Source organism: Arvicanthis niloticus, chromosome 2 (assembly GCF_011762505.2).
Source record: "Arvicanthis niloticus isolate mArvNil1 chromosome 2, mArvNil1.pat.X, whole genome shotgun sequence".
Taxonomy (NCBI): Eukaryota; Metazoa; Chordata; class Mammalia; order Rodentia; family Muridae; genus Arvicanthis; species Arvicanthis niloticus.
Genome location: NC_047659.1, coordinates 63,805,967 through 63,823,923, shown reverse-complemented (window position 1 = coordinate 63,823,923; position 17,957 = coordinate 63,805,967). Strand labels below are relative to the sequence as shown.

Genomic DNA, 17,957 nt, shown 5'->3' with positions numbered 1-17,957 from the left:
AGACCAAAGGGTATTCACAGGGATTAATTAAATGATGGCCTCCACACTGTCCCATCTTGTGACCAGAAGCTGCTTCTAATCTGGCTCTAGCAGTTGATCCTGTAGGGGTGGGGTGATCGTCCTCAGAGAGGCAGAGAGCACAGGGGCTAATAATCCCTGTCACGTTTCCACCTTATAAATAACCCCTTTCAGTAGAAGGGGAAAGATTTTTCTCTGAGATTCTGTGCATGGAAATTCTTTGTATAAAGCAGACTGACCGAGCCACTTAACCCCTCTGAGAAACTTCTCCCTGGCCATTAGCAGGAGTGCAGTCTGACTTGCCAAAGCCAGATGAAGCAGAAAACTGAAGGTTGTGTTTATGTGGACAGTGCACAGCATGGTGTGAGGAAAGACCTAGGATTGGTCATGCTTCTGCTTCAAATCTTCTACTCAACTTTGAAACAACTGCTCTCCTGAATCTCAAATTCATCAGGATGAAATGAGATTTTTAAAGTTATGTTCTTCAGCAAATGAAAGGGAAGTGGCAATGCAGTGGATTCTTAGTCTTTTGTGAATGAATGATTCACCTTTTGGACTTCACATTTACTTTACTAATAGCAGGAAGTTTTCAGCTCAGGCAAATTTTGTTACTTGGTAACAACTATAATGTGCTTTGCATAAATGTAAAAATTGTTTAACTCTTATCTAAGATTAAAACAGATAGGAAACTGGAAATTTGAGATCATATGTTGAAGCTAGCCTTAATGACCTTTTATGAACTTTTCCAGGTTTACCAGTCCAAGATGTGGGGATGTGAAAAAGCTGTGGAGCTCCTATGGTGTGCGCAGACTCAGTCAATGTAAGTTTTACTTATTTAGAGACAGGATCTTGCTTTGTTGTCAGCTGGCTTGGTACTATTCATCATACAGCTCAGACTGACCTTGAACTCACAGCAAGGCTCCTGTCTTAACATTACCAATACCATGGTATAGGCATGTATCACTAAGCATGGGTTATAATCTATTTTTAAAACAAAAGACAAAAACATCCAGAATAAAAGTGCCCCAGGGAAGTTTTAGTAGAGTTCTCATGTTATATAGAATAGTTGTATGGCTAATACAAAGAGGAGAGTTCTTTTAGAAATAATTTTTAATAAATGTTTTTTTCTACAGTCACAAATATGAATCAGAGAGACAAGTCACCATATCATTTTTATCTTGGGGCATATTCATTTACCATTTATCTATATTTTATAATATTCAGGGTGATTTTGTTTTCTCTACTTTTTTCAATATGAGAATAAATATTAGGACATTTTTCATATTTCATGTTTATAAATTTGAAATGCCAGTCTGCAGCCTGTCTTAGTTCCTTAAACCACACAAAGAATTGTCCATGATATAGATGATAGTGGTAATCACAGATATTAATTATTAAATATTTATTGCTTCTAGGTCCTTATATACACACAACATACCCTGCTTTTGTGTCCTTACTGCTACATTAGGTTGTTCTAGAGCTCTTTTATTTAAAATGTTAGCCCAGTTTTGAACATAGACATAATAATTGCAAGCATGTTTGTTCTTATTTTATAGATAAAAACATTAAGGCTTTGAGAAATTGTACATTATCCATTGTAACATTGAGCATGATTGTCAATGGCAGGGATCAAATATAGAAGTATTAACTGACAATATCATATATCCCAGCCCACAGACACTGTGGCAAGACTACCCAGGGGCAAGGCTCAGATCTGCCACTAATTTGGTATTTGTATTTCTCAAATGAAAAATAAAAAGGAAACACAAAATGCAATAAAAATGCTCAAGCCTAGCCCAAAGTTGTTGAATGCAGTGTCTCCTTTTCTCTTACTCTGTGGGGATGATGTGAAAGTTAAAACAAGCTGTGATATATGTATGTATGTATGTATGTATGTATGTATGTATGTATGTATAATATGTATGTATATATATGTACATATATATTGGAAAGTGCTGCTTGGGTCATGCAGGTTTGATCTGCACTGCTATCTGGGCTTTTGGCTATAAAGGTTTGCCACATCAGACTTGTCACTTATAGAAACTATAGTTATGTCCTTGCAATAAAGCATAGACAGCAAAGAGAGATTATTCCTGATTAGCACAAGTGTTTTTTTCCTTGCAGGATTTCTTCTAGCCTGCAGTCTCTTTCTGACACTCTATGGTTCTCCCTTAATTCTTTTACTTTATATTATATAGCTTTAGCAAGTGGGGAGTTTTAACTCTTCAAAAAGAATAGTTTACTTCTAGGTAAGAGAGTTGTGAAGGTCTTATTGATAGGTTTCTCAAAACAAAAGCGTCAGTGGTGTAATATCCTCAGGGGCACAGGAAGTATGCAGGCATGTTCTGTTGCAGTAGACTGTCATTTATAGCCTGCTCAGATGGTCTGCTTAGCATCTGAGGTGAGTAATGTAGTTCCTGTCTGCAATCTCAACTCTAGTAAGTCAGACAACAGGATTGTATGTAGCCTGGGTTGTGTTATAAGACCCTGTCTCAGAAAATGAAAGCAAAGAAAAAAGCAGAGCATCATAGATCACCTGATGTTTCTGTACTTATAGTTTGTTTTATGTTATTAATAGAAATGATTGTGTAATAGATTGAGACTTCCCAACAAAGTTAATTTACTTTTTTAAATGCCAAGGCTGTCTTGTAGTCAGTAGAGGAAGTTGCAGCCTTTAGCTAGGTGGATTTTAGTGAGATCAAAGACAAGAAAAAAACCAGAAGAGTGTAAATCATGTAAAGTGGTGTGTGAGTGTGTGGGAGATGGTAAATTAGGTTGGCTTCCTAGCCATGATGCTGTCCAAAGCCTGGGGTGGGGGAGCACAGGAGTAAATGAACAGAAGAGAAGAGGAAAACATGCCAGTTTCTAATTGCAACTACTTCTGGTTTCTCCTAACCTACTTCAGTTCCTCATCTTCTTCCTCTTCTTTCTCCTCCTCCCCTTCCTCATCCCTCTTCCCTCCCCTTCCTCCACTTCCCTTTCTTCATCTCTTCTTATTTTCCTCAAATTCCATTATATTACCCTGAAAATGGTCAGAAGTACATCTCAGTTGGAATTAGAAAAATCACTGACTATTAAAGGTTCAATCACAGCTGTAAGCAAAGAAGCTGATATCACGAATTATTTGCAGCTAATAACTAGTACTCAGTGAAGCAAAGGGTGTACGATGATATTTAAGAGACAACAGAATAAATTAGTATAAGATTTTTGAAAAAAACATGCTAAGAGCAGAGTGAGATATTCAAAGGAAACCTTGCAACATTCCCTTCTCCTGGAGTTAATTTTCTTGTATACTTTCTTTTTCACTTTATAGACGACACTGCACCTACACACTCGGTATCCCTGGAGTCTATGGAAATACCACACAATATTACAGAGTTTTTTATGCTGGGACTTTCCCAGAGGCCAGAGATCCAGAGAATTCTCTTTGTGGTCTTCTTGGTTATCTATGCAGTCACAGTTTGTGGCAACATGCTCATTGTGGTCACCATCACCTTCAGCTCCAGCCTGGCTTCCCCCATGTATTTCTTCCTTTCCAATCTATCCTTTATTGACACCTGCTATTCTTCTTCTTTGGCACCTAAACTCATTGCTGATTCTTTGTATGAGGGGACAACTCTTTCTTATGAGGGATGCATGGCCCAGCTCTTTGGAGCTCATTTCCTGGGAGGTGTTGAGATCATTCTGCTCACAGTGATGGCTTATGACCGTTATGTAGCCATCTGCAAGCCCCTGCACTATACCACCACAATGACCAGGCACCTTTGTGTTGTGCTGGTGGGAGTGGCTTGGCTGGGTGGCTTCCTGCATTCATTGGTTCAGATCCTTTTGATTTTTCAGTTGCCTTTCTGTGGACCCAATGTTATCAATCACTTTGTGTGTGACTTGTATCCTTTACTGGAGCTGGCCTGCACCAACACATATGTCATTGGCCTGCTGGTGGTAGCCAACAGTGGTGTGATTTGCCTGCTGAACTTCCTCATGCTGGCTGCCTCGTACATTGTCATCCTGCATTCCTTGCAGTCCCATAGCGCAGAGGGGAGACGGAAAGCTCTGTCTACCTGTGGGGCTCACTTCACTGTTGTTACTATGTTCTTTGTGCCCTGTATATTTAGTTATATGCGTCCATCAACTACTTTACCTATAGACAAGAACTTGGCAGTGTTTTATGGTATTCTAACACCCATGTTGAATCCACTCATTTATACTCTGAGAAATGAAGAGGTAAAAGATGCCATCAGAAAGCTCTTCACACGCCCAGAAGTTGTAGGTACCTGAGTGGTAAAAAAGGTAACAATGGTGACTCTGTTTCTCCGAGTTAAACAACTGAAGCTTGTTATTTTCACTACCAAATGTCATGCTACTCTATGTATCCCCCTCCATCTTTGTAGGCTTTTCTGGGTTACTGAGTTTTTTACTTAAATTGCACAGTTTTATTCTAGACTAGCTGTACAAAGTATATAAGAGCTGAATTATCATCATTCCTTATTTAGAAATAAGGGAGCTTGGTTGTCTGATGTGGTTAATTGACTTACCAAGGTTATCTAGTTTCATAAATCAAAATCAGTTATTTTTGACCCATTATCACCCATTATGACAGGATTCTCTATTTTTTAAAGGTATTTTATTGTATATCTCAATAAGCTGGGGAAATGTGAAGATAATTTATGTTTTAAAGTGTTATTTCACTAAATGATACAGATAAGACTTTTTAATGAAATTTCAAAACACAGGATATCATTGCTCCTGTCTTTAAATTGCAAGATAAGTTGGGTCTTTGTGATAATTAATTGATCTATAGAAAAGTGAGGAACAACACATCTGAAAAACCTTCATGCATTGAAATAGGAGATATTTAGAAAAGGGTGCTTTTCTAAACAAGCTCTGTCCAGCTTGTTTCTGGGCAGTCGCCATGTTCCTGCTGTTCCTGCTCTGACCAAGGCTTCTGGCTAGCTAGAAACACCTGCCCTAGCACCCACCATGTTACCTGGTGGCTGGTTCCTCCGATTAGCTCCTTAGAGATCATGTCCCAAAGCATAAATCTTGGGCCAACCCGTGACCCTCATGGCTCTCTGTTAAGCCCCTGACAATACCCGCCATCCTCGTCATACCTAGTAGAATGGTGACTCTTAATGCTTAAAGATTATCCAATAGATTTACATATTTGGAAATGCTCAATTAACAAAATGCCCACACAATTAGAACTGTTACCCAATATCTAACCTTTTGATAGAAATTGCTACCCAGGACTGCTTTTGACCCATCCGTCTTCTTCCATGGTTGATAGCCTCTCTCCTCCTTCCTCTTTCTTCTCTCCTCCCCTTTCTCTTTCACCTCCTCTTCTACTGCCCAATCACTGAACTCCACTGCAAATACAATGTAGCAGAATAAATATCCTGCTACAATGCATAGTCATGTATGTGTGCCTACAAGATGGTGTGCATCATCATCCTTTGTGACACTGGCAGCATGGCTTCCATACTAGCTCAGACAGGCCAAGAGCCTGGGCTTTGGAGACAGACCACAGTCTCAGTCTTAGTTCTTATGTTTATTACTGGGATGACCTTGGATAACTGATTCAAAGATCATAACTCCTTGATACATACATTTAGAATGAGGGTAAAGATATCTTATGTTTGCATGTCAGATCATGTTGTATTTTCTACATATGTCTGGTTTATTTCACTTAGAATTACCTCTTCCATGTCTACTTGTGTTATAGTGAGTGGCAGAATTCTCTACGTTTTAAAAGTATTAACTGTGTATCCCAATAAACTCAGGGAATTATGAAGACAATTTATGCTTTAAAGTGCTATTTTACTAAGTGATCTAGATGAAACTTTTAATTCAGTTTCCAAACACAGGAAGCTCCTAATATATTTTATATTATTGTCAAAGTGGTGCTTTTGACAATTAAACTAGATAATCTAAATCATGTTTTTAACAGTTTCCTGCACATAAGAAACTATTAACATGTTTGATACTATGTCTACTAAGTCCCTCTCAGAAATAGATTGCTGCCTTGTCTCCACTAGCATAAATATATATCCTGACTTTAGAGCAGAACTTTTTTGGTGGGAAATAGAGTGGCATTTCTATTTATTTATTATTATTTATTTATTTACAATGTCTTACATCTATATAATGTATTCTGATGATTCTCATCCCATTCTTTCTTGTCTCCCTCTGATTCCTTCTCCTCACATCCCTTTCAGAGACTAAAATCTTTTGTTTTGTGACTTATAATTATTCTTATTATACATTCCAAGGGGTTCTTATGTTCTGAAATCTTTTACTGAAAAAGATTTAGTTGTTTTACTTTTGAATTATGTGTGTATGAACACAAGTATGTGTAAGTGGAGCTGCCTACTGAAAAGGCTTGAGGCGTTGGATCTCTCTGGGGCTATAGGTGGCTATGAGCTGCCCAATATGAGTGCTGGGAACTGGGTCAGTTCTATGTAAGAACAGTATAAGCTCTGAAGTGCTGCACCATCTCTCTAGTCCCTGTTTCTTTGAAATTTAAGGCAGACCCATGCTTATTCCATCATTTTCTTGTTTTATAAAGTTTGATTATATGCTTTTCAAATTTTCACTCTTTCAGATTGTGTAGGTTCCATACCTTATAATAAATTTATCCTTTGTTTGATGCATAATCTGTGGCTCAGTATATTGTAACATATAGACCTTTCTCTTTTGGTGTATATGCTAGGTAAAAATTTCTCCACCAACCTCAAGTCTCATAATAGAGAACAATGTTATAAATTAATAAAAATGTACTCCATTATCAGGAAAAATAGAAAATATTTGGCTCCAAGAATTAATAAAAGCAGAAGATTACTGTAGAATTGTCATTGCTTTATTCTCAAACTTATGTATCTAATAGACTAGCAGTTGGGAGTGTTTTAAGGCCAAATACATGTTGTTACTTTTTCCATTTTGATATTAATTATATGATGTGAAATATATACATCATATATGATATGAATCAATTATATATGATGTGCTCTCACATATTTTCATGTATACTGATTATATACAGTTAATTTTATATTATAAATAAATGTTGTAAGTGGGGTTTTACAGTCTATGAAAGTTCATGTAAAATTGTATACAACTGGAAATCTAGATTTATCCCTAGAAGAGAATGTGGAGTCATTTGGGGGAGGTAAAAATTATTTCATGTGACCATAAAGATAAATTCAAGGTTAGAATGTATTGGAAGATTATTAGAAGATAATATTTTCGAATGCATTCATGGTCTAGGCTAGAGAAAATTTCCAAGATAAGATTAAAAGGGACTGAGAAATGTGACTACTTAATATATAAAATATTTTCAATGATAACACACAAAATCAGGTTATGATATTCACATTCTATTTTGCAACCAGCAAATGGAACATAAAGAATAATTATCCAAGGAAAAAAGTAAAGTTAACCAATAGATAATCAGTCAAATATGGAAAGAAGAATTTACAGTTTATATATACATTGGCAAAGATTCCCAATCTCAGTTTAAGTTTAGACACATGACAGTGTCAATGCTGTCAAAGATTAACACTCTGCTAGTGTCATAGTCTGTACAGAAAACCATTTGGTGGTATTTATTAAACATAGAAGTTACTCTGTTTTATTTATTCACAGGTATTTCTTTTATTTAGAAAACTTCCTCATGCATCTATTCACCACAGAATTGTCTTTTTATAATACATAGTAGATGCTTTTGTTAAAGAAAGAAAAAATATCAGTAGGGGAATGTTAAGACCACCCTAGGTTACATAGCCAGAATCAAAATATAGAAATAAAATGAGCAAAAAAAAAATGAACAAAGAAATAAAGTATGTGGTGTGTGTATGTTTTAGTTATACTATTAATGTGAAAAGAAGTCACTAACAATGTTTTTTTCCTATGGCTTATATTTTTTGATTCAAAAATCAGTGAAAGAATAATTATTAAACCAAACCAGGGAATGTTTCAATAATATACAACAGGTTTAATGAATTATTATTTTTTTCCGCTATAACAACATGAGGTTTAATGATACTGGTGCACAAGGGCTCCCTTGCATTGTAGGCAAGCGAACCCCGAGTTGAGGTTAAGAGCAGTTTTTATACAGTTTAAGGGGTGTACTAAAGAAACAGTGATTAGGCACACTATGATTGGCAGAACAGTTTGACTTTTAAACTGATTGATCTTTGGGAAATGAAGTAGCAAGGACCTTTCTTGTCTTTAAGTTTTGAGGGTTGGTCTGTACTGCAGAATGTGTCTACATGCTCTGGGCAATCCCCACATGCAGGTGGGTTCTCTTCCCTGTGGTCTGAGAAGTGTTAATCCCTTCTTCCTCTGAATGTTAATACAGCAGGGTAATCCAGTAGGTGTCCTTGGACTAAGGAATGTGCTCCTCCCAGGATGTGTCAGAGGGCAGCTAATTTTTAAGTTTAACCAAATTCTTAACATTCTCCCCTTTTCTTTGTGGCTGATTCCAATCTTGGAATCACAAGCTATCATCTTGGTATACACTGTCATATTGTTGTGAAAGAGTTAAAAATTTTTTAAACCTTCCACAGATGGAGTCAAGAGTGCAGATCAGCTTGTTCTGTGCTCTGGGTCCTAGGAAACTAGCTATCCACAAGACAAAATAGATAAGATAGGAGTTCAGAGCTGAGAGTTCAGGTCATCGTGACTGTGCACCATGGGTACCAGGAACTAAAAACTGACCATAAGATAGATTTGATAAGATAGGTTTGAGCTGGGAGTTCAAGTTAGCGTGCATGTGCACCCTAGATACCAGGAACTTGGCTGACCACAAGATAGATGGCTGATTACGTATAGGCTCTTAGGGAATAGCCTGTTCCTTGTACCCTATCACAAACTGAATAATGGGCTGGGACTTTCCACAGGTGCTCTCCAATAGCCCTCCCTTACTTCCCCTGGGTTGTGGTTCCCCCCCCCCCCGAGTTGTGGTTTTGGGCTTTAAATTCTCTCTGTCTCCAAAACCCCGGGGTTAGACCCCACTGCCCCTGTGTGGGTCATGGGTCTTGACCTCAGTATACTGATTAAAATATGCCTCTTGCTAATTACATCAAGTTCGGTGTCTTGTGGGTTACTGGGGTGGCCGTGAATACTTGAGACTTGGGTGAGGTCCTCCATTCGTGGGGGCCTTACAGTTGTCTAAGCATAAGCACGTGTATGGTATTAACACAATCTTTAACAAATTTAACTAAGCAATTTAGAATGTAGGGGCCAAAGGTGAGCAATAGAAGCAAGATTATAAGGGGTCCCATTATGGCTGAAACCAAGGTAGTAAACCAGGGAGATTTATTGTAGCATGACTCTAACCACCCCAGATTCTGTTCTCTTTCTTTTTGTCTCTTAGCTAGCCTTTCTCGGACCTTGGCCATGGAATCTTTGATTACTCCCGAATGATCTATATAAAAATAACATTTTTCTTTCAAGGCTGCACACAACCCACCTTGTTGGAGGAAAAGGAGATTTAATCCCCTTCTGTTCTGCATGATCACCTCAGAACAGAAGTTCTCAGAAAGAGAGGCCAAGGATTCCTGTAATTTAGAGACTGAATCTTTCATAGCCTGAATATCTACATCTATAGCCTCACTAAGTCTCTGGTAGTACTCAGGCTGCAGAGCTAGGGCAGTTCCTCTGGTAGCTACCTCTGCAGTTACCCCCAAACCCAAGAGGACTGCGAGAGTCGTGCTAACAGGTTCTCTTTTGGATCTGTGAAATCTTCCTTCCTAGGCATCTAGGAGACCATTTTTAGCATGGTATATTAGCCTAGGCACCAGCCAGACCATGACACAGAAGTCTTGGGCTTGGTTTAGCACCCTGGAATTAACACAGGGTGTAAGGACATGTAACACATGTCCACCAACCATCTTCAGGGGGAGTAAGTAACTAACACTGTCTTCCTGTGCTACATGGACGTTTGTATTGCACAGGTGAGAGTGAGTATGTAGGACCTTTCCCAGGCAGAGCCCTCATTGAGAGACCACTGTTAGCATGATCTTAGCACCTCAAGAGGTCCAGCGGCAGCTTGAGAGTGAGACAGAGGTTGAGTAATTACCTATGAGCCCCACAGCCTCATAGTAAGGAGGGGCTACATCATAACAGAGCCAGCATGCCTGAGTAGCCTCCGGGTTAGTACAGTTTAACACCTGAAAAGCCTGCTCTATTATCTGGACCAGCCTGAGTTCTGACCCATCCAAATTTGGCTGAGTCTCATCTAATACGGCTTTCTGGGTTGGAAGTACTGTGGACTGAGGAGACCTGGAAGGCATCAACTTTTGCAGGGCACGAGGGTTACCTCTAAGAGCTAGTCCAGGTCTTCCTACTAGGAACGGGATCACGGTCCAGACCATGAGTACCTCAGGTGGAATCATGTTAGTCAGCTTTAGTCAGCCTTTGGATCCTTATCTTGAGTGGGCTTTGAGTGTGCCGGACTATCCAATTAGGCGATGGTCCCTCTGGAGCTGGTTTCACATGAAAGGCGTGGATCTAAGCTGATATTTCATCAACCTTCACATGCGGTGGGAGTGGTCAGCAGCACCAGGAATGGTCCCTTTCAGCTGGACGTAGACCGGTCTCCAACCTGGAAACTGTGGGATGTTTCCGGGATCCCCGGTTCATAGGCATGGGCCAACAGGGTCCACACTTCTTTCTGCACCACCTGAAGTCCTTTTAACCTGCTCGAGCAAAAACCTCCGATTCCTGAGTCATGGGGTTCTGAAAGAGTGTATCTCAGTGGAACCTCCAAAATGTTGGACTTTAAAATCCAAAACCAGGGGATGCGCTACCCCAAAAACTCACATGGACAGGACATGAGGTTTAATGATACTGGTGCACCAGGGCTCCCTTGCATTGTAGGCAAGAGAACCATAATGAATTATTTTGTAGTCATTAAAAGAAAACTAAATCAAGTTTACATTACCTTAGGTAGAGGAATGACAAGACAGAAACTATCAAGCTGGGAAATGCTTAATAATAAAAGCAGATATATAATAAATTATTTTATAGTAATTAAAAGATAATTAAATTAGGCCTATATCCACTCTATTCCAGGTCTGGAAAGCAACATAGAGTGAAAAATACATTGAGGACAGATATAATTGTTTATGATGGTGCATGACTGTAATCCCAACACTTAAGAGGAGACATAGAAAAACCTTGAGTTTGAGACCAGCCTGGGTTACATAGTCAGAACCAAAAAAACAGAAACAAAATGAACAAAGAAATGAACAAAGAAATAAAGTATGTGGTGTGTGTGTGTGTATGTGTGTGTGCTAGTTATATTATTAATAAGAAAAGAAATCACTAACAATATTTTCTTATAGCTTATATTTTTTATTCAAAAAGCATTATAGGAATGATTATCAAATTCATCATAATAGTTTTTTTTTTATTCAAGACACATAAAAAAGCAGGAAAGACCTTTTCATATGTAAACATATTCATGTGTGGCTATTACAATTGGAAAATTAAAATTAAAGAGACATGGCACTTATAAAAATGGTGCCAACTGATAGTCATAAAATGATGATTGTCTTCTCTCTCAAAACAAGGCATTTTGGTGCTGAAAAGATGGCTCAGAAGTTAAAAGCACTCACAGCTCTTACAAGAGAATCTGGTTTCATTTTCCAGTACCCATATGGATACTCATAGCTGCCTGTAACTCCCATTTCAGGGGATCCAAATTCCTCTTATGGTTCTTTCAGGCACCAGGCATATATTTATATTTGTGTTTGTGTTTGTGTCTGTACATATATATTATACATGTTTACACTTAGGCACTAACACATGTGCATAAAATAAAAAATAAATCTTTAAAAACCCAAGATACTCTGTCACAGTTCTGCTCCCAGTCCCAAGAATTTCCTGTGTGTCCAGACTTTGCAGTATGCCTGCATTCATCCTTTCTGAAGTTAATCTTCTCAGTGATCCTGTCCACACACTACCTCCATGACTTCTTTACTGGTCAACCATTTTATTTTTTCTCTCCACTCTTCAATTATTGCTTCTTTAATGTAACATTAACTTCAGCCAATAAGTTTAAGCCTCTGCTGGCCTAAAAAGGGGATAAATTATTCCATTGTTCAGTTTAACAAAGCATCCTAGGCATATAAATCTTTATGATCCTGGTTCCTTGTCCAAAAATAAGTATTCATCCTTAGGCTATGCCAAGTGAAAGGAGAGAGGATAGGAGAGGAATAGTAGCTGGTGGTAATTGGAGGTTGGTTCATGATAGGGAAATTAAAGAATAAAGACTTGAAATATAGTAAAACTTCACTTTAAAGTTTTACAGAAAATATACAACTGAATAAAAAGAGAACAGACTCATTTAAAATTTATGCACAACACTACTTAAAACAGAATTTTCCCCATTTCTTAAATCACTGTTTCACAAATAAAGTATAGATTTCGATTAAATATGAGAGTGAATACAAATTTGTATTAAAGGTTTTCTTTATTCTCATTCCTTCTGACTTTCCTCATTGTATTTTAATGGCTCTGCATTTTAAACACCCCTCATGTATATGTAGGCAACACAAATTTGACTCAGTGTCCTATAAAAAAAAGACAAGAAGTTAGGGGCATCAGGAGGTTGGAGTGGATCTGAATAGAGTGCATATTGAATATGATCAAAATATGGTAAGTGATTTTCACTATTCTCACATTAAATAAAATAATTGTTTGAACCTTTGACACTTTACCCTCATAGATATCTGCTCAACAAAATATTAAAAATTGCATTTTCTGAGTGCATTGGTAATTGATAAATACAGTTTAAGTTGAATTTAGTGGTATTTACTTCTTTTTTATCTTAAGGAAATTAAACATTGTGGGAATAACAAGATTTATTATGACCCCTTTATGGTGCACCTACCTGCCATAATGTGTCAGTATAATTCACTTATACATACTTACAATTAAGAAATGTAATTTATATTTACATTAGAATATTACTCAACCATAGCATGAATGGAATCCTAGCATTTGTGGCAATGATAGTGGGTAGGTGGACCAACAAGGCAAATACTGCACATCCTCACTCATTTGTAGAAGTCAAAGCATTTTGATCTCACTGAAGCTGAGAGTAGAATAGTGGCCACAGAAGCTAGGCAGGTTAGGAAAGAGGAAGAGCAGGTAAAGTTAGCCGATGGGTATAAAGATCCACTTACTTCTAAGTAGAGGGGGTGGCCAAGCTCAGAACAACTTGTTATTCATTTTATGAAGAACAAAAAGAAAGGAGCTAAAGAATCTCAACACAATGGATGATATATTTTAATGGGGTGGAAACAGGCTACACTGATTTGATTACAAACTTTGTTTACATGTATTATGAGACTGTACATAACCAATAAATAAAGTGATTAAGCCAATTAAACCTTGAAGCAGAAGAAAATTGACTTTCTTAAATTTTATTCATTTCATAAGAAAAACAAATGTTTGTGAAAAAACACTAGACATTGTTTCTAGAGATACAAATCACCAGGTTTACATATCATTGGCTTTCCCCATTTGACCCCAGAGTTTCTTCATCACCCTTTTGACCTCCTCATTTCTGAGAGTATAGATTAAAGGGTTCAACATAGGTGTCACTAGGGTGCAAAACACAGTTACAGCTTTGTCAGTGGGGAAGGAGGTCATGGGCCTTAGGTATAGGTAAGAACAAGGTACAAAGAATAAGACAACAACAGTGACATGAGAAGCACAGGTAGACAGGGCTTTGCGACGCCCTTCTGAACTGTGATTCCTTAGGGAGTGCAGGATGACCACATAGGAAGCAACCAGCATAGAAAAAGTAAGCAAACACAGTGACCCACTGTTGGCAGCGATCAGGGGCCCCAGAGTGTGAGTGTCAGTGCAGGCCAACTCCAGGAGTGGTATTAAATCACACATAAAGTGATCAATGATATTTGGGCCACAGAAGGGTAACTGAGCCATGAACAAAATCTGTATCCCTCCATGGATGAATCCTAAGATTACAGCAGCCCCCACCAGGAATACACACACAGGTCGGCTCATGATGGTCATGTAGTGCAAGGGCTTGCAGATGGCCACATAGCGATCATAGGCCATGGATATCAGCAAGATGATTTCAGCTGCAGCAAAAAAATGCTCAGCAAAAAGCTGAGTCATGCAGCCATTGAAGGATATGGTGCTCTTCTCAGAGATTAGGTCATAGATCATTCTGGGTGCTATGGAAGAAGAGTAGAAACCATCTATGATGGACAAGTAGGACAGGAAGAAGTACATGGGAGTAGCCAGGGCTGGGCTGATGAAGATGGTGACTGAGATGAGCATGTTACCTGCCAGTGTGATCACATAGATCATTAAGCACACAACAAATAAGAGCTTCTGCAGATGTGGGTCTTGTGTCAAGCCCAGGAGGATGAATTCTGTGACATTGCTTATCCTTTCCATCAATTTAGTATGGTCTCTGTGGATATAGTCATCTGAAAAGAAACCATAGGGTGTCTCAGTGATGATATTTGAAGTGAAACTCTGAAGTACTCTATCATCTTATTACTTCTGGTCCCTGAGGTCAGTGTAGCTGCACTTTTGCTCACATCTGCAGACAGTAGCACATCCCATGCAGTTATAAAAACCAGATTAGATAGGTTGGATTATTTCTAATGTATTTTCATGGACTAGTGACAGCACCTTACAAATACTACAAGAACTCTTTTTCTCTTATTGGGTTGCCTTGTCCAGACCCTGTATGAGGGCTTTCACCTTTTCATATTGTATCTTGTTTTGTCCTACTTAGGTATTATCAATTGGAGGTTTGCACTTTTTTTTAAGAGGAAACAGAGGGGAAGTGGAATTGGAGAAAAGGGATGTTGTAGGGAGATAGGAGAAGTGGAGGGAAAAGAATCTTGTTAGGATCTATTGACTGAGAGAAATTCTATTTTGAAAGAAGAAGAAGGAGGAAGAGGAGAACAATGACAGTGAGAAGGAGGATGACAAGGAGGAGAAGGAAGAGGAGGAAAAGAAGAAGAAGAAGAAGAAGAAGAAGAAGAAGAAGAAGAAGAAGAAGAAGAAGAAGAAGAAGAAGAGGAGGAGGAGGAGGAAGAGGAGGAGGAGGAGGAGGAGGAGAAGGAGAGGAGGAGGAGGAGGAGGAGGAGGAGGAGGAGAAGGAGGAGGAGGAGGAGGAGGAGGAGGAGAAGGAGAAGGAGAAGGAGAAGGAGAAGGAGAAGAAGAAGAAGAAGAAGAAGAAGAAGAAGAAGAAGAAGAAGAAGAAGAAGAAGAAGAAGAAGAAGAAGAAGAAGAAGAAGAAGAATCAACTGTCAGTATTGATTACACAGGTAACTTCCAAATTCTAACCAGTCTCTGACATGGTTTATTTCATTGGGTTTTTGTAGGGTAAATATAATCAACATCACAATTATTTTGAAGTTATGTTTGTCTAATGTAGAACCACAAATACCACTATTCTATGAAATTCATCTGTGTACACCATGCTAAAGAAATAAATCTTCTTAAATCAAAAGCACCTATACTCTGTGGCCTATTATTCCTCTCTGTCGAATGAATGACTGGCACCTAAAGACAGCCACAACTAAAAACTGACCTTTTTCCTTCTGAATGTTAAGGATCCGCCTTTATTACACCTCTTTTTTAGCATAATCCATTTCATTTTATAGCTACAGGTTTCATGTCCAATTCACACCCAATTCTTTCATGTTACTTCACCTGTATCTTTGAAAGTGTACATGTGAGTGGTACAGTGTCTCCCCAGGGGCCCTTTGTATTTATAAAGAAAATGTGTTTGAAGTTAAACTTCTATCGTGTCCAGTAATATGCTCACTTTTAAGCCAAACTGTGCTTTACACTAACATTTTACAAATGAAGTAACTAAGACTAAGGCCACTCTAAATTTATTATTGAGAAGACATAAATGAGAGGATTAGCTAATATAATAAGTTTTTTCCTTTGGGGGAATAACTTCAGTCAAAATAAGATGAATTTATAGTCTTCATTGCCAAGTGCTAGAAAATTTGAAGATATACAGCTGTGTGTTTTTTTAAATGGACTATATGTGACTTTTCCAGAGCTATCAATGTTGAGATTTTTAATCTTTTTCTGCCCCATTTCCCCTTTCCATATTACCTGCAGAAAAATGTTCCATATAATTTTTACAACAGCTTTGGCTACAAGTTCATAATTGTTGATGTATACCCAATAAAAATGAGAAAAAAACATTTTGTTTTCAGGATGGCTAAGTCCCTGAGTGTATCTGTTCAGTTCCTGGCTCCTCTATGTGAGGGTTTTGTGGCTAAAAATTCTTAATGAGTTTAATTCACTCACAAATCATACTTTCAAAGTGACTGTGTGGAAATTATGAAAAGGGGGAAAGCTTCAATTGGTTACAAACAGAACTGTTCACAATCAGTGTACTTGAAAGATCCTTTAGACATGCTTCTTTCTCAATACAACCTGGTTTGGATGAATTACAGAAAGTATTTTCTTTAGTAACATAATGTTATGTTACATTTATTTGTTTTCATCGAAAATATTAAACTTTAACTAGTATACAACTACAAAGTCTCTTCAGTGAGAAACTGTCTAAGTCAAGTTAATTGGCTTAAAAGTTTTGAGGAAAAATGTAGTTTACACTAACCTGGGTCTAGTTAGTTGTGGATTCCTCTGTTTGTAGATTATTCAATCCTTATTGAATACTTCATTACTTCTTTCCTCTGGGACCATACAGCATGGCATTCACTGGACTCTATAAGCTGATACTGAAATTATTACTTTTCTAAACATTTCTCCAATGTAGATATTAATGTTCATTTGGTTCCAATTGTGAGTTGAGATTAGCTCCCAAAATAAGCTATGGAACAGCACGTTGTGATGTTTTGATAGTTCTAGGATACAATTCTTACTGCCTATTTCTGTTTTATTATCAAGTTCAAGGAAAACATTCAAATCAGAAAGTATCACTGTATTCAAATAAAAAACAAATAAGTGAATATATGCAACTTGTTTTTCTTTCCATATTTTGGCTTATGCTCGCTTTCTGAGAGTCCATGAACACTGTGCAGAGAAGTCATTTCATTTTAACTCAACCTCCCCTTTATATGTGTCCTTAGACACCTACCAACATCAGCCGCAGCAGCTCCTAAACAAATCTTCACTTTGTTGACATATGCTTGCTTCTGTTACTGCTCACTGACTACTCCACATTTTTTGATCCTTTCTTCTTTGATCTAAAATAAACCTTTAAATCAGGGATTCTCTGTGACTGCAACCCCTTTGAGGTTGCCCAAGACTATTGGAAGTCACAGATATTTAAATTATGATTCATAATAGCAGCAAAATTACAATTATGAAGTAGCAATGAAAATAATTGCATGGTACAGAGTCACTACAACATTTTCAGTTTCAGCATTAGGAAGGTTGAGAACCAATGCTTTTAAATAGACTTCCACAGTGTGCAGAATCTGGACATGCTTTGGCCTCTCAAATACCCACAAGATTGGTAATAGTCTCTGTGGAAGTCTTTGCCAAGGCAGCAGTCAAGATCTCTTGTTTATTCCCACTTGGTTCCCACAAAAATCATTAGCAGTGGCTAGTTTCAGAAATGCAGCTGGCATTAAGTAGACATCTAAGTTGTAGTTTAGATTGAGATGAATTGTAAGTCTTTGAAAGCTTCCTTCTGGGACTTGTTTGCTGATTGTGATGTTTTTGAACCTGGTCTAGAAATGGAAATGTCTTGCTTGCTATTGTAGATTACAGGGTTTTTTTTTTTTAAACCAGTGAATGGCTAAAGAGATTAAATGAAATGATTTCCAGCACTGAAGATTGTGTAGAAATTAAGAAAAGCATTAGAATGGCCACATTCTTTTAGTGTAATTATATATATATGCCACATGAGGAACTAGTTAGATTGGGGGGCATGTATCTTTTGCTCTCTATTCCAC

The 17,957-nt window shown here is 37.9% G+C and overlaps 2 protein-coding genes across 5 annotated transcripts; one reads left to right on the top strand and one right to left on the bottom strand.

Moving 5' to 3' along the window:
- Window positions 1–202: 202 nt before the first annotated feature.
- Window positions 203–8,915, top strand: LOC117703693 (olfactory receptor 4C3). 2 transcript variants are annotated; one of them, XM_076929172.1, is made up of 3 exons: window positions 203–633; window positions 768–838; window positions 3,332–8,915. In XM_076929172.1, exons 1-3 carry the CDS (start codon window positions 554–556, stop codon window positions 4,294–4,296), a joined length of 1,116 nt encoding a protein of 371 aa, XP_076785287.1. In that variant the 5' UTR covers window positions 203–553; the 3' UTR covers window positions 4,297–8,915. The 2 variants fall into 2 exon arrangements, with proteins under 2 accessions (XP_076785287.1, XP_076785288.1); XM_076929173.1 differs by having other exon boundaries at window positions 203–662.
- A 4,372-nt stretch (window positions 8,916–13,287) lies between these two features.
- LOC117703922 (olfactory receptor 4C45-like) lies at window positions 13,288–17,474 on the bottom strand. Of its 3 annotated transcripts, none has more exons than XM_076929171.1 (3): window positions 16,655–17,474; window positions 14,340–14,486; window positions 13,288–14,228 (listed from the first exon to the last, which is right to left on the bottom strand). In XM_076929171.1, the coding sequence occupies exons 2-3, from the start codon at window positions 14,452–14,454 to the stop codon at window positions 13,525–13,527; spliced, it is 819 nt and encodes a 272-aa protein (XP_076785286.1). In that variant the 5' UTR covers window positions 14,455–14,486; window positions 16,655–17,474; the 3' UTR covers window positions 13,288–13,524. The 3 variants fall into 3 exon arrangements, with proteins under 3 accessions (XP_076785286.1, XP_076785285.1, XP_034351702.1); XM_076929170.1 differs by having other exon boundaries at window positions 13,288–14,486; window positions 16,655–16,769; window positions 17,135–17,474; XM_034495811.2 differs by having other exon boundaries at window positions 13,288–14,486; window positions 17,135–17,474.
- Between the last annotated feature and the right edge of the window lie 483 nt (window positions 17,475–17,957).

Coding starts and splice junctions, on each gene's coding strand:
- LOC117703693 (XM_076929172.1), top strand. CDS start 554: ATGAATGATTCACCTTTTGGACTTCACATTTACTTTACTAATAGCAGG. Junction 634..767: donor CAGGCAAATTTTGTTACTTG/GTAACAACTATA, acceptor GAACTTTTCCAG/GTTTACCAGTCCAAGATGTG. Junction 839..3,331: donor TGTGCGCAGACTCAGTCAAT/GTAAGTTTTACT, acceptor TTCACTTTATAG/ACGACACTGCACCTACACAC.
- LOC117703922 (XM_076929170.1), bottom strand. CDS start 14,454: ATGGAAAGGATAAGCAATGTCACAGAATTCATCCTCCTGGGCTTGACA.